Source organism: Micropterus salmoides, unplaced genomic scaffold (genome assembly GCF_014851395.1).
Source record: "Micropterus salmoides isolate LMB-PRFRI ecotype aquatic unplaced genomic scaffold, ASM1485139v1 Ms_hic_scaffold_20, whole genome shotgun sequence".
NCBI classification, from domain to species: domain Eukaryota; kingdom Metazoa; phylum Chordata; class Actinopteri; order Centrarchiformes; family Centrarchidae; genus Micropterus; species Micropterus salmoides.
In genome coordinates, this window is record NW_024041151.1 from 26854347 (window position 1) to 26870603 (window position 16257).

General features: G+C 41.0%; 1 protein-coding gene across 1 annotated transcript in view; it reads left to right on the top strand.

The window, feature by feature from the left end:
• Positions 1 to 15642, top strand: part of LOC119914459 (ephrin-A5b-like) — a 71862-nt gene extending 56220 nt beyond the window's left edge. The window contains exons 2-5 of the mRNA XM_038733769.1: positions 2860 to 3152; positions 9957 to 10022; positions 10161 to 10241; positions 10993 to 15642. Of these exons, the coding sequence (XP_038589697.1) occupies positions 2860 to 3152; positions 9957 to 10022; positions 10161 to 10241; positions 10993 to 11117 (565 nt within the window). The 3' untranslated portion in view covers positions 11118 to 15642. The remainder of the gene's footprint in view (positions 1 to 2859; positions 3153 to 9956; positions 10023 to 10160; positions 10242 to 10992) is intronic.
• Positions 15643 to 16257: the final 615 nt, after the last annotated feature.

Consider the following 16257-nt stretch of genomic DNA (forward strand, 5'->3'; position numbering starts at 1 on the left):
TTTTTGAAAAGTTACATTTTAAATTAAAGCCACTTTCATAAAAGGCATTCCCACTTCTCTGGATAACCCCCAAAACTCACATCACAAATTTTATAGCAACTACGTGTTTGAAAGTAGTTGTTTCAATGGCTAGAATAACAAAATCATAAAACTTCCAACTAATCTCAATTCTTGTTGAGTGAACAAACTTGTCTGCTGGAGGCCAAGATGGCGGCTGACTTACTGTTTAGATTTTTCTACACTAAAGCATTGAGTAGTGATGATTGTATTGATCTCTGTTGGGTGCAAAATGGAGACTGATTATGAGATGCCTGTTAATGCCAGGTGTAAATGCTGTACCCACATACAATCTAGATGTATCTGAAAAAAAGAATCTAGTTCTGAGCAGGGTCGTCATTAGTTTCACAAACTTTTTCCCACCTCTCTCTCACAAAGGCATTCGTTAAAAACTCTTCCCTAAGCCTGACTAATCTTAGCTGTTACTCCTGGGTCAGGTTTGATTGACAGCCAGTGACACTTGCAAGGTTGAAGCTAACATTTAAGTCTTTGTAAGGACGCGGGAAAACAAAGCAGGCTATCCCACAGTGCTTCTGGCTCAGGACATGATACTGTGGAGCCGGTTGACCCCTGGAAGTCATAATATCAACGAGCAGCTCTAAAACTGAAGCTAAGGGAGGCCATGCTGTGCCTGCCTGGAGCCAAAGTGCTCAGCTAGTGCAGAAGGCAGAAGAAAAAAAAAAAACTGGGAGCGAAAACAAGGGCTTCGGTTTCACATTTGACCAGACTATAATTAGAGAGAGAAAGAGATTAGAATATCGCTGCTGATGCCATAGACACCCACACACCCCACCATCACGTATACGCACACATCCGCTCATTTGTGGCCCCTGCAAACCCAGTAGGACAGCTACTAATCCTGCAGCACATTTACAATCTGTGTAACGACAACCTGACACCCTTTATGCTACTCATGCCTCCCGAAGCCCCAACATGAACATGTCAGCGGCAACAGCTGCGTCTCAACCCCTCCCTCCCTGTCTCACCTGGCATCAGCTGACTGGTACTCCCCATTCCCTCGGCGAGGTGCAGGAGTAGGCGTAATATCTGATCAGCGAGGCCCTGTGAAACATCAGGGTAAAAGCCCCCCCGTGGTGCTCTGGCGAGTTCACCCGTATCGGATCATCAGCGTGCTGCATGCTCCAACACGGTCTCTGGCCTGTCTCCCCTGACGGTCCTCACTGTGTCAATGAACAGAGGTGGAGTATTGAAGACATCCGCACTATGTCAGTGATACTGAACCGCGGGCCATTAGCAGCTATAGAGTCGCAACCAGCTGGCTGTCCAAGCCTAATCTGTCTCTGCTAAAAGCTTCAGAAATGTAACCTTATATGGCGCCTATGGGAATATGTGTTTCCAATCATTCTCCTCAGGAATGAATACCTGGCATATCTCGCAACGGCACTCCCCCCCCCCTTTGCTCCTGTCCACTCAGTTTACAGTAAACACCAGGCGAAAAATCTTGGGGCTGTTTCAAGGCGAGGTTTGAGAACAGGCCTCATTTTCTCAGACTCGGAGATTCCCACAAGGGGTTCCTACATCAAGCTGTCATATTGGGCTAATCAAATTCTCATTCTACAGAGGGATCCTCTTAAAGCTGCTAAAGGCACATGCTAACCAGGGGATTAGCCCTGCAACGCTAGGGGACTTTAATTTCAGCACCAGCATAAGTCATTGCTGCTGAGCACTAACATTGATATATGGCTTAGGACTGGCTAGCGTGTGTCGTAAGAAGTTTCTGCCAGGGCGGGTGTGCTGTGGTGGGATTCGGTGGAGTGTCACAGGAAGCTCGGTATGACTGAGACTAACATGATGAGATCCTGTAAACAAATCCGGGGCCCTAACCTGGATGTGTCTTTCACAGCCTTCCAGCCTCAGTTTTCAAGCACATATGGTAACTTTTTCTTCAGCTGTGGCCTCACTAAGACACCCACAGTATAATCTCTTGTCATCATGTGTTGGAGTATTCATAACTCTTTGGAGAACGCATCATCAAGGAGCACGATGGCGAGAGACTCCCCAAACAAATCAATAAGTAACTATCCTTCCCCTGAAACAGCTGCTACCAATGTACCCTTAAGCAAAGCACAGCTTCAGGGGATCTGAATGTTAAATGTGTACAAAACACAAAGCAGGCTGCCGTGGACAGAGCATGCATGCTCAGCATATTTTCTAACAAACAAGGTCTAACAAATGTGAATGCATTTCTTTCCTCAAAACATTTGCGGCTTTGCATTTTGATACCTTCATTGTTTACATCCTTTCTTGTCTTTGGCTGGCACATTGCTGCGTTACCACCACCTGTCAGTCACTGTCAAACCATTGGCAGGAATATGCATTATGTCACCGCGTGCAAAACAAAATGGGGACTCAAATAAATCTGCTGCTGCTTAGCACTACTAGTGGTCTAAAACTCCATAGGATGCCTTTAAGTGAAAAAAACAAAGACTTCCTATTTGACTTACTTGAGACTCCCTAAAGTTGCATGTTTTGCCCTGGAAAAAACCCATAGCAATAAAAGAAAAGTGACTTTGAGGCAGAATATTTAATTACAAGGCCTGTGTTTTGAAATAACTTGGTCTCGGTTATGCAAAAAGAATCTTTTAACAGGTTTTAACTTTTATTTCAACAGTCATCAGTCACAGACCTGAACGGCTTGCAGCTGGCTTGTAATTTTTTTACAAAGACTTGACACTTGCCCCAAAATTTCTTTGAGCAGCTTTGATACTTTCACGTAGATTTTATGTTTTCCTGCACAAACCACTCATGTTCCCCTCTATTTTCTCGCTGTCTCTCCTCCAGGTTTTACCGGGGCGATTACCACATCGATGTCTGCATCAACGACTACCTTGACGTCTACTGTCCACACTACATTGGCCCGGTCTCTGACGAGCGGGCCGAGCGCTATGTCCTCTACATGGTGAACTACGACGGCTACAGCTCTTGCGACCACACTGCCAAGGGCTTCAAACGCTGGGAGTGCAACAGGCCTCTGTCACCAAATGGACCGCTGAAGTTCTCAGAGAAGTTCCAGCTCTTTACTCCCTTCTCCTTAGGCTTCGAGTTTCGCCCTGGCAGAGAGTATTATTATATCTGTGAGTATGTGCTTACCTCTCTGTATTATTTACAGAAATGAATACTTTTACACACCTAAATGTGTCCATTTGGCAGTGTATCATAAAACAAATCAAAGTCTTCAATGAACATGTGGTCAGAAAGTTCTTGTATGGCTGCTTGTGCTCAAACAACATAATTTGACAACTTTGTTATTTATTAACTGCAATAAGATTATTATTAATTTCATCTTGGAATCTTTTAAAAAGACACCAACAATGTTTGGGTTTTTGTTTCTTCTTGGAATGAGGGCCAAGCCAAAACATGAGCCAGAGGGAGCAAAACATTTCCACTGTTGAAGTGTCTTTTGTTGCTGACTGGCTGAGGTCAGTGTTCCCCTCCTCATGATAAGACTCAGGAAAACAAACAGCTGGGAAGTCGTGTTTTCATAAGGAAAGTCAGAGCCCTGCAGGGGCAGAAGAGAGGGACTAAATGAGATACAGTGTTCTCCATGGCAGATTTTTAGCTTACATCGGTCAGAGGAACAAACAGTTAGGAGGAATAAATTGCATAAAGTACAAGAGTCAGTGAAAAGAGACATTACGAGTACAAATAAAGATATAAAATCCAAGCAAACTGGTGACTTGGTAGGGGAAGTATGAATTAAGTTTTATTCTTCGTGCTTCCCCTCTACATTGTTGGTGCAGCTTTTTAGCCTTGCCTACTGACCCAGAGCAGGTGTTTCAGAATGCTGCCTGAAACTCTGATTTCATTTAAAAAATATACATAGTTTGGTTCATCTTACCAATCCCAGAGGGAATTTCTTCCTGTGACAATGCAAATAAGGATTTGCTACATGTTAGCTGGTCACTGATCTTGACATATTTTGTGTCTTTGAAAACTTTGCCACCTCCACTGGAAGCTAAAGGAAGTTCCGTGCGTTTGTAATGCAGGTCAGTCGAGATCACAAGGAAGATTTTTATAATGAAGTTGTTACGGTCGACAATAAAATATCAGTCATTGGAGAATTTGTTCTCCTCGTGTCTTTCAACACTTTCGTCTTTGCCTTGCTGATCTTGGACGGAGCTACAAGCAAAGCATCTGAGATCACAGCATCATCAAGTTTGTCCTCATGCGAGTTAAACCAAATCTGTATTTTTGTTGCAGTATTTTGTGTTATGATGTACAACCCTTCACTTGATGTTACTGTTGGATTTCTTCATGTCCTTTGGCTAGTCCACTTGACTTCATTACATAGATGTGACTGTATTGTTTAGGGAAATTGTGGTCTACCGTTAGCCGTGCCAGACAATTGTTGATGTTGTTGCAATTCCTTGGATGTTGATAAGAAAAATTATAGATTGCCTAATTCTGCTTCATTTGTTCAGTTGGCTCTGGTTGATGTGAAGCTGAGTGAAGACGATGTGCTAGATGATTGATCATCTAGAGAGATAGAGAGAGAGAGAGAGAAAGAGGCACATTCATATGGCTTTAAGCAGTTTCAGGCCATATGGGCTATCTCTCACTGATTCATGACTCATCCATCAGATCCTTGTTCACTAAAGACATCGGATCTGAGCATGGGGTGAAAGAAAAGACAAACACACCTCTGGGAAAATACCAATGCCTTATCGTCAGAAATGTTCACATCATCCCAATATTTATCCTCACATGGTATAGAGATGTTCATGTTCGAATGCTAACCTCTGTGTTCCTCTATATAAAAACACTTTTCTTGGTATGATGAAGCAAAACATTGTTTTGCGGCCAGATACTACAACGTCCATGAGCCACAGCTGCTGTTGCAACTTTAGTGGTACAGTTACAGAAAATTTAGGCTTGGTGTTTTTTTATCCACAGACTTGTGCCTTTGCCTTTTTTAAATCAAAGTACAAAATATATTATATCTAATGCAGTTGCTTATCTTTTGTACTTGAGTTTTATGTCCATGCAAGCCTCAAGGTGCTCCAACTTTCAGTAAGCTATTACTTCTCAACCTTCCCGTGTTGCTACTCCAATTTTGCAGGCAAGTTTCATTTTTCTTTATTCTAATTGAAAGCTCACAGTATATCATAACTTATTCCCTCAAAGACAGTATATCATCACTTATTCCCTCAAAGACTTTGTTCTTGAGTCTTTCTTGGAGCCTTGAAATGTATATTGATGCATTGATTGCATGAAATCTCACATATTTTTTCAGATGGATGCTTGTTTTTTTCCCAGCAGCATCATCCACTTCCAGAGTTGCGGGTTGCGTTACAGTAAAGTCTATTTTATCAGCTGCTGGTGTCTTGTTCTGACAAAGTTTAACAATAGCTGATAGTTGAACATATAATATGGTTTGGGAATTCGTTAAGTGGCCATGTAAATGACACATTGAAGAGGGGTTTTATGTCTGCTTGTCTCAGTGAAGACAGACACTCCTTTGTCCTCCTTTGTGGTGATCGTCATTCGCCCCAGGCAGGGTGGAAGAGGTGGTGAGGCCACGTCAAATAGATGACACCTGCAGTTGGCAAAGACAGACTGACACCCAGAGGAAAGCCGCCCTGGTGTGGGATCAGTCTTGCGGCTGGTCCTAGAAGGTCAAAGGTCACCGAGATGACAATGAGGTCTGTGCTGCGAGCTTCTCGTGGCCTCAGAGGGCGGCATGTTTTTCTAATAGAGCCTCAGTGGAGCGGGGAAAGCCTGATCCTAATCTCAGGGGATAGAAATCCAATTTTCGGAGGAGACAGTTGAGAGTCTGGCTCTCCCTGTGTGAGAGAGATGACTGTCTCCCTGTAAAGCCCTCTCGCTTCAAACGCCCGGGTTCTGCTCTGTACAGCCAGCGCAGATCTACATCGATAATGACATGAACCCCGCCGGCACAGTGCCCCGACAGTTTCCCTTTAGCTTTTTTCGCAGCTGAAGCAAAGACAAGAGGCTTTGTTCCCCAAGATAAACCGATCATCACAAGACAAACATCTGAACCTGCAGTATTAATATCAGGATCTGTTTAATTCACTTCACAGTCACACCAAAGCTTGGCCTTACATGGCATCTCAGCCTGTTTGGGGATCTTTGATATGCGTTGCCAGTCCCGGATGTGTGATTGCAACGATCACAGGTCCCGCAGCACATGACTGAACTTGTAACTTGTGCCTGAGCGTGTGAGCTAGAGGTTTACCGTCGTCCCGTTGTCATGGTGAGGCAGCGGCCGGGGGACCTGACTAACGCTGGGTCTAGAGTTGCAAGCAGAGCTGGAGTTACACTCATGGTGGAGCCCGGCCGTGTTGCTCGAGGATAGACAGCCCAGACTCTGACCTCAGTGGCAGACTTGAGAGAAAGAAAGAGAGACTGTTGGGTATTTGTGTGTGTGTTGGAATCTGTGATGGGATGGTGGTGTGGGGGAGAGAAAGAGGGTAAGAAAGAGGGTAAGAAAGTGAGAAGAGAGAATGACGGTGCAACGATAGTAGTAAAACAGAGAAAGAAGGAAGAAAAGATTCTGCACATTTTAGGCCATTTTTTTTAACAGAAAAGACTTTTTTAAGCATTTTGGGGATGAAAGATTTTCCTCAGATCTAAAAAAACATTTTACGTAGGAATGGTCACCAGACGAATAATAACTTGTATAATAACCAACGTACCAAGACAAATAATTTGACAGAAAATACCACATTAAAGCAATAACGTGCCATCTAACATATTCAGTCAGTTTACAGTGTCTGTTTCAGATGTGTTTTAATTGCAATGTAGTGTGAAGCATATGTATCGTTGCTATGGTTACCTGCAGTTTAATATATCTTGGTCAATAATGTGGTGACTGTGGGGAAACAGTTTCCTGGCTGTTGTACGAACCTACAGTAAACTAGTCCTAGGAAAAATATAGAACAATAGAAATGTTCAGCCAAAGAAATAATTGATCTGCATTAGTGCTGAAATGATCAATTGATCAATTATATATGAACTATTAATTAAAAAAAACAGAAGTAAGCAAGAAATAAATCAATAGATTATTAGATAACCAAAGTATTTATTAGTTGCTGCCCTAATCTGAATAATTTAACAAGATTTATAAAACGTCCTAGATGGGAGCTGGGGACAGTGGCTACTTCCTTTTTCCTATAGGCTAATGTGTCTCAATATATCTGTGCTTCAAGACGTTCGTGCAAGAACGCAGAGGTTTACTTTTTATGGGGGTTAAACAAAGTTAGAGAGAGATAATGACAGCCAAGGAAACACAGACAGAGGGAGCATGAAAGGCATAAAGAAATAGAAAGACCAGTCAAGTTCAGAGGTAGAAACTGAGACAGTGAGTTCTCCCGTTTGTTCCAGCCACCGTCTGGGTGTGAGGTAAGTTACCCGATACCCGCTGACACAGACAGAAGCAGCGTGATGGACACCGTTTCTCTCTCGTTTATTTCCTCCTTCTGCTGCTTCACTTCCAATATTCCTCTCATGGTGAAGTTTTAAAGATGATTTTTTATCTCCTCTCACAGCCACACAACGTCTGATAGTAAAGTGCCTTTTGAAACAAGAGCCACATTCATTGGCGAGAGTGGAAACACTGACATGGTTTACTTCACACAGAGTGTCTCTGGTTGAAAAGATAGAAGAGTGTCTGTGGACAAACTATGGACACGTCTGTGCTCAGCTGCACATCTTTGGGAAAACCATAATTACATTCATGCATACATACCTGACACACAGACATGAAAATCCAGACACAGTCAAGGTTGTGTGTGTGTGTGTTCGAGAGGGCTGGCAGGCAGCAGGAAATGACAGGTCAGGGTATCGAGGCCCATGAGGAAAAAGACAAGGGAAAAAATTTAATGTGGGAAGAAGAAAAGGCCAGACAAAACATAAAAATATTCTTGACAAAAGTGCAGACAGAAGTTGAAGTCATCCGTCACAGCTGGAGACACCCCCTGCACTCTATTAGCGACAAGGTCCCAAGAAGACTTGAAAAAGGATTAGTTTTGTTCGTTCTGCGAAAAAATCACAGCAACCATGCAAAAAAAAAAAAAAATTTTTAATCGTTGTCGTTCACAATCAGGAAACAGAGGAAATTAGATTTTGTAGGTGAGCGTAACATCATGCCACCCAACTGCAGGAATGACTGCCCCTGGGCAAATTAGACTTGGAAATATGAGGGTGACATTGAGTTGTTTTATATCATAAAATATGGAGTATTAGGATGAGAGGGAAGTTCAGAAGGTGAGATAAAGCTCTTCAGACTGTAGTTAGAACGAGATAAGATACCTCTGATGAAGAAACAATCGACCTTGTCGGGTGGTTCGTTTCTACTGCTTAGCTGATGTTCATGAATGAAGGTACATTTTAGAGAGTGAATCTGTGAAGTGAATGCAGATTGCTTAGTGGGTTTGCAGAGCTAGGACGAGAAAAAGTACTAACTAAACTATATTTTTGCCTTTCTTTCCACGACTTGGCCCAGAGACATGGCAATCTACGATCACCAGTTAAGGTTTAAAGAAGTTGAAGTTGTCAAAATAGACCAGAAAAGACGAGAAAACGTGACGTGTTCCAGATACTGTCTTTGTTGTCGTCCACTCCGTGTAGTCTGATCCCGTCAGTAGCTGCATTCAGTTCGACTAAGAACAGACAATCTGACTGCATACTGAATTAACAATACCTGTGATTTTAGATTATTGATGCATACATGTGTAATTGTGTTCATCTTGGTAGGGCTGGGTGTTACTCGATACCTTACCTTGAGAAATAGAAACATGTTTTTTATATAGAACGTTTGTATTATAAGCTCTGAAATGTTAAATGTCTAAACACAAGCAGGTGTACGAGAACTTTGCCAAAGTTTGAAAAAAAAACACAAGCTGTCTGTACTTTCAGTTTGCTTCTCATTGCTGTGGACACATTTCAGTCAGCTCAGAGAGAGCACTGAGGTTTGATACATAGCCCTACCTCTTGTAAGTGCTGGTGAAAATGGATGCATTTTGGAAACACATAGATAAATGGGCTACATTCTGTCTAACAGCTTAGTGTTTCCAGTAAAACACTAACATTTCTGTAATGTAACCAGGAATCTTTCCATCTTTAGCAAATCTGTTCCAATAATAGGACAAACTGCTCTGGGACATTATAGGTTCTATATATCGGTCCAGTTTGAGACAATGTACCCCTAATGTTGCAGGTGTTTACCAATTACAAAACTATTGAGACAGGTGATTGTTTTATCAAGTAACGCATTTTTGAATGTTTTAATCTTTATTTCGCGTGTTGAAACATATAGAAAACATAGAAACAGTCCTAATTTGTGTGTGTTGTTTGGGAGAATCGTATCTCCAATTGTTTTTTGTTTTTTTCAGAGCTGAAGTTCAAATTTTGTCAGTGTGGCTTTGTAGAAAGTAGATTTTGTAGCATGTAACAGTTGTCTACGGCTGTTTATGTTTATGCTGCCCTCTTGGCCAGGTCTCTCTTGTCTCAATGAGACTTTTCCCTGGTTAAATGAAAAGGTAAATAAAATTAAATGAATATGTGGATTTGGGCCACATATTCATAGTATTAGTTTGATAGTATTTGAATCATCACATTTTCTTTAATAAATGCTTAAAGGTGATAAGGTGCCATGCTGACACTTCAGAAAGTTTGATTTGTGTCCCTAGTGTTTGTTCATTTTGTGCTTGTTTATAAAGTAAAATATGGAAGTGAAAGCAATTTAATTTATCCAAACAAAACTGTTGTTGAGGATGGATGACATCAGCTTGATCTCGTTCTTCAGCAAAATGACGTAATTTCAAACAATAATCATGCAGCCCTGGATTAGATCAAGGAAGGTATTTTGGATGGTGTTGAAAGTGTTTTGTTCTTAACTCTGCGTGATGTTTCCACAGCCTCTATCACTGACGACAAGGGAAGAAGGAGCTGCCTTCGACTCAAAGTCTTCGTCAGGCCTCAAAGTGAGTTGCAGATTGTTGTGTCTATGCTGCCCAGTTTTCCATTCTGCTGTGCACCAGCTTGTGTTCAGGCTGTGGACGAGTGACGTTCGAGTTCTCTAATCTTCACGTATCCTCTCTCCTCTTTGTTTTTTTCCAAAGACAATTGTGTGAAAAACTCTGGGAGCGTGCAGGAAGGGGTCGATTTTGACGAGAACAGTCACAACTCCCTAGAACCCAGAGGTTGGTGGGAATAAACAGTACATAATGTTTATGTGTGTGTGTGTGTGTGTGTGTGTGTGTGTGTGTGTGTGTGTGTGCGTGTGTGTGCACGCATGCGTTAAGGGTAGAATTTCATTTCCCACAACTGCTAACAATCTTATAATAGTCTTTTCTTTTTATTTCCTTTAGAATTTTCTTTCATTTTGTACACCATGACTCATGAATATGCATTAAGGATTTAGAAGTATAAGAACTGAGGACCATATGCTTTGGTTTAAAGGAGGGTTTTGAGCAGGTTGCCTGGCAGCTCATTGTGATGACTCTAGGAAGTCACTGTGCCCAGTCAAGAAATAACCTACACATAACCTCTCGTAAAATCCCAACTTGTTGCTTTTGCCAGTCCTTCTGCTAAACTAAGCTAACCGTTTCCTGAGGCATAGCTTCATATTTAACAATGAGATATGTAAGTCCTTTAAACTAATTTTTATTTAGGAATAAGCATTTATGAACACGTGAAGGAGGCGTGTTAAAGCTAACAGTTGGTGTTAAGGTGCCTTTTGAAGGACTTCATCATTTCAATTGATACTCTGCTTTAGTGGTGCATATGCCCAAGTAAATTTGCAGTTATTCAATTCATTATGCACGTACCAGAGTATGACCAACAGTCCTGCTCACGGTGTCTGATTTCCTCGTGGAGAAAACAAAAGCCCCACTTTATTTCTTATGTTTGGGCTGCTTTGCATGTAAATGATTTTCATCTCCTTCCCTTCAGACGGCATTGGTCACGAGTCGCCGGAGCCGGCTCGAAGGGATGTGAACTCCGTTGATCGGCGCCAGACTTCAGTCCTCCTGCTCAGCTCTGCCCTCATACTCTTGGCTGCCATCTTGTCTTTATAGCGCCCGGTCTGAAGAATCCTCCAGGAATTAACTGTCCTGATTGGACCACAGGCCGCCATACCCTGCAACCCCTCCCCTCAAGGAGCACTTTTAAAAAAAAAGAAAAAAAAAAAACACTGACAATCTCTCTAGGTTAAAAGAGAGAGGAAGGGACTTCAACACTGAAGCCGTTGTTGTTTTTTGACTTGCCAACTAGTGTGATTCTTGACTCGCTGGTGGGTGCTGATGGTTAAGGCGCCTCGAGGTGACAGAGGCGGAGTCTCTTACCTATTTGCCTCGCTACCGTTCACAGTATGCAGATTTTAAACATTTCTTTGTGTTAAAGACAAGCACACATACATGCTTTTAAAGATCTACACACACACACACACGCAGAACACAAACTACACAATCAGTATAATCTTTAGCTTGAATGGCAAAGAAGCACAGCAGGATCCCTCAAGGGTTTACAGACTTTTACAATTTTTTGTGTTCAGGAAAGCATCACATAACCCCCGATATGTAACATGATTAAACCTCACGTTTAAGTGGAAGAGGTTTCAAAAACGATCCGGGAGCCACACATCACATATGGGCCGATGGAAAACAAGAAGGATGTTGTTTCTAGGAGACTGTTGCCAAGGGTGCCAAGGATGTATGGTCTCAGACTGTGGACGACCCTTGTTGAGAGTAAAAAATTAACAGAAACACTCTTCTTTTAGTGTTTGGATAGGGGCGATTTAATGATTGATTAATGTATTTGGTTTTTTTAATACGTACACGTAATTCAATTGTAGCAGCCAACACGGGTGTACAGTAAAATATTTGAATGGAGCGTAGAAGTCAGTATGGTATTTTGCCAGGCAAAAATGTATTTTCATATTTATTGTGAAGTCCGTGTGTTTTCTGTTCTGGTTTAGTCTGTAAGTACAGTAGAAAGGCAATAAAAAGCAACTATACTTACCCATTACGTTAGTTCATATTAGGCACAGTTAATTTGATACAATCATACAGAAACACTGAGAACAGTTTATGTATCTGCTTTGATTGATTGCTGGTTTTTTTAATTGTTTTTAACAAAGTCCAGGAAGAAAAAAAAAGTCTGATGTGCTATCAGGGTGTAGAAATTGTAGAATATTTGTGTTTTCGAATTTGTCATTAAAAATGTCACAAATGTAGTTTTACTATTACACTATTGCTTTTGTGAATCACTGTCATAACTATTGTCATAACTATTGTACATAGAGGCAGATTTCCTACAACGTTCAGGGACGTGTCCATACATTAAACACACAACATGAGGTGGCGTTTCAGTGAGACAGTGACTGGGTTACAGAGCAGGTGGTAGTAGCGTGTGTGGGGCAAGGGGTTGTGTGTGATTCACTTTCCCTCTTTGATGTCGTGTAAAGTGGCATCTGTACAGAAAATACACCAGGGGCACCCTCGTACCGGTTATTTCTGGAATGAAAAATCGACCACCAGGAGAGATGGAATAAACAGAGCGAGGTGTCCTGTTCTCTCGGGCAAACTGAAACTCTACCACCAGTGGCCCTGAGAGGGGAAAGAGAAGGAGAGCGAGATGTGAAGTTTTGTAGTGCTCCCGCTGAGATCAATAATCATGTTTTAAAGCAGAAACGCGCGGTAAACATATCTTTTCCACTAGCCTTTTGCCGATTGGCACAAATCCAAAGACCCTACTGACAACTGAAGAGGCGACGGACATTTTTTTGCCCCTGACAATATTAAGGAATTAAATTGTTCTACATAATAGAATCACAAATCTGCTCCCTACTCTGCATTTACAAGAGATGGGGTGGGGTTGCATGTCTGCATGTAGTGATGATCACTGTTAATCAGCACAAATGACTGAATGAAAACAACTGCTCACCAAAGCTTTGCTCTGCACACAAATGCCCATAGGATTTGGCTCTGTCGCGGCTGACAATCCACTGCCATTGTGTCTGTGTGCATGCTGTGAGCTATTTTGAAAACTCTTTTCCCCTCTATCTTTATCCGCTGGGTCTATTTTTCCTGAACTGGCCCGCATCTCTGAAGCCTGAAATTCACTTGTGAATGTATAAAAAAAATAATTTTTAATTATGCATTTCATTTGTTGCTCAATTTGTCAGAAGTCATATAGAGCAAAACTAGTTTTCATGTTTGCAATTAATGAAACCATCTGCCACTTTAGGCAATCCCTGGTAATGACAATAGGACGATATGAAAATACAGATGAGTGCCCAATCTTTTTTTCCATCCGTTACTCTCAGTAGCACTGATACCCTTCACATTCACTCACTGCCAAGTGAAACCACAGCCCTGACCTGTAGCACCTGATCACTGGACTGGTACAACAGGGCCTCTTGGGGAAATTAAAAAGCTGAAAGGACATTAAAGTTGTCATTTTGAGAAAAAAGTATATAAAAGTATGATGAACTTGAGAACTCACCACTCTACAACTTAACAAAACACAAGCAAATTAAGAAAACATCTTCACATTTAGACAAAATGCTGCAAAGTGAGAAAACACAACCAAATAAAGATAAGCTGAAAGTAGCACAGAGAACAATGGAAAGCATTTTAAAGAGTTAATTAAAGAGTTTTAATTTCAGGAGAAGAAAATAAGGTAATGTTAGAGTAAATTAGAATTTCAGAGGAAAGTCATAATTTTACAATAATAATGATAATACAAGAAAAAAGTTGTAAAGTTACAAGAAAAAGTCATATTATAGGAAAATAATTGTAATTTTATCAGAAAAAGTCAAAACGTAGTGTCAATAAAGTCGTGAATTTATTAAAAAGTCATAATGACAATAAAGTTTTCATTTTACAAGAAAAAAGTAATTTGCTTAAAAAGTCAACAGACAGACAGATTAAAAAAGAAGGTCCAAAGTAACAGAGGCTGATATATGCTGTGTTTTATTCTCAAGTACAGGTTAACCCCCAAATTCTGGAGCCTACAAATACAACCATAATGCAGTTCAATAGTGTCTTTTGTTAGACTGTACCTGCCTGGTAAATGCCCACGTCTTTCAAACTCCACAACAAAGGCTTCCTGTTATAAATGATGACATCATCAGGGTTATGTTTTAGGACTTTATAAAAAGGTTCTTATAAAAAACTACTTTCTGTGATGAGTAAACTGAGGTTGATATGTATAGCTGGTGCCCCTGTAAATAGACATTTAGTCAAATTACAGAATTCTGTAATGATATTTATTTATTTCAAACTAGTAGCATTATTAGCTTTGCCACTTAATGCTCGTGTTGTTTCTCACATGAATTCATTCCTTTAAATCACTAAATTTTTATTACATAATCTCAGATTACTTCAGTTGCTCTTCTCTCTTAAACCTGACTTAGCTCAGTACACTCTTCAATTGAGGGCACAAATGAGTGTTTTATCAAAGATGATTTCCTCCTCACACCTACCAGCACCTCCATGCATTGCAAGTTAGGCCAACATTAGGAGTCCTCTGTCACTGTAATCATTGCCTCTAGCCATGCCACGATGAAAAAAACCAATCAGTTAGTTCTGTGGATACTGTGTATCCATCAATTAGTCTGTTGTAACATACAGTGTAAGATAATTCTCTTGTTTTCTCGCCTCTTTTGAAGGGTGATTTAACTGACACATTGTTGTTAGCAAGAAAAGAAATTCAGTGTTTGATATAAAAAATGCTTTGTTTCATTTTATATGTCTTTTATATGAAACAGGATCAACATTGCACCCTCTATCTGTAAATGTGTGTGCACAAACACGGCACATATCAAACATGCAGTACGGTCGGGTTACAATCATGAATCAAAGGGCCTGAAGAAAGAACAGATGGATCTGTTTTCCCTCCTTTTCTTTTTCAGAACCGCTCTTTTGTATTGTTGCATCCAATGTGTCTTTAAGGTGCAGGATGTTCTTTGTTTCAGTTTGTGGTCTTTTGCTAACATTCACCTCCAGCTGTTTCCGAGCCAAACTGCGGTTCAGATGGCCGCCGTGACAACTATGTTGCAGGATTCAAGAGGTGCAATTGACTTTTATTGGTGTAGAAGCTCAATGTATTTGTGTGTGGCAGCAGGAGAAGGTCTGTTTTCCACCTCGAATTTTGATGTTTCATGTTTTTACTGAGCAAACCGCGCTACAAGGACTTCTTCTTCACCTGATTTTGGTACTAAAGCTAACACTGTGTCCCTGGTTTGCAGCATCTGTTCTCCATCCTCTGTATCTTCTAAAAGGATGTGTGATTTTGTCAGTGCATCTAGAATTGGGAAGGTTTTTGTTACTGTAGCCATAGCTATGCTTTTCTTTCCCAAATTAGACATGGATGTGCCACAAAACTGCACATTTCTTTTACCATTGTAGTAACTGTACCTTGTGCCTATTTGAGTCCCATTCTCTCCTGTACTCATCTAAACTGTCTGTTTCCTGCTCAATCGCTCACTAGAATTTTCTACAAAAAAGGCCATTTCTTTGTAAATACACATGTTGGAGCAGCTATGACTAACTAAAACAAACAAGAAAAAAAGATTTAATAAATTTCTTTGTCGTTGTAGTTATTGTGTCTGATTTGTTTTATTAATCGTTATGCAAATGAGTGACAGTTTGTGAAATGGAAAGAACATCAAAAAGGCGTGATGGCGTCGTCGGAGCGGCTCGAGTGAGTGCTGGGTGTTTGTCTTGGTTGTCACTCGATGCATAATCACACGGGCTGAGTCCGGGAGAAGTGGGTGAACAGCTGTTTCTCTATAATCTGGGAGGTAATTCACAGACTGAAAAAACAAAAACAGAAACAGCTTCAATTAATCTTGTGGGAATGTGCAGCGCTTCAGGGAGCTCTGCCAAGAAAACTCTGTCTCACAGTCTTTTGCTCCTCGCTTCGCTCTGCTTCTCCTGTTGTCTGCTTCAATTTCTCACTTTCTGTATTATTTTTTCTCTTCCTCCCTCTGTCTCTCCAGTGACTTTGCCACATTTCACCAACCTGCTGCGAAAACTTTAAGACGTACTACAGCATAGCATTTAGACTGCGTTGTCACGAAACTCCACGGGAAATTTCCAGAAATTGGTCAAGAACACATTGTTCGTTGCTCCAGTAGAACAGCCTTTAGTCTAGCCATAAGAGTAATGAAGGTGCTGCTGAGGTGTCTTAATCCAAGTGTGCTGCTGGTGG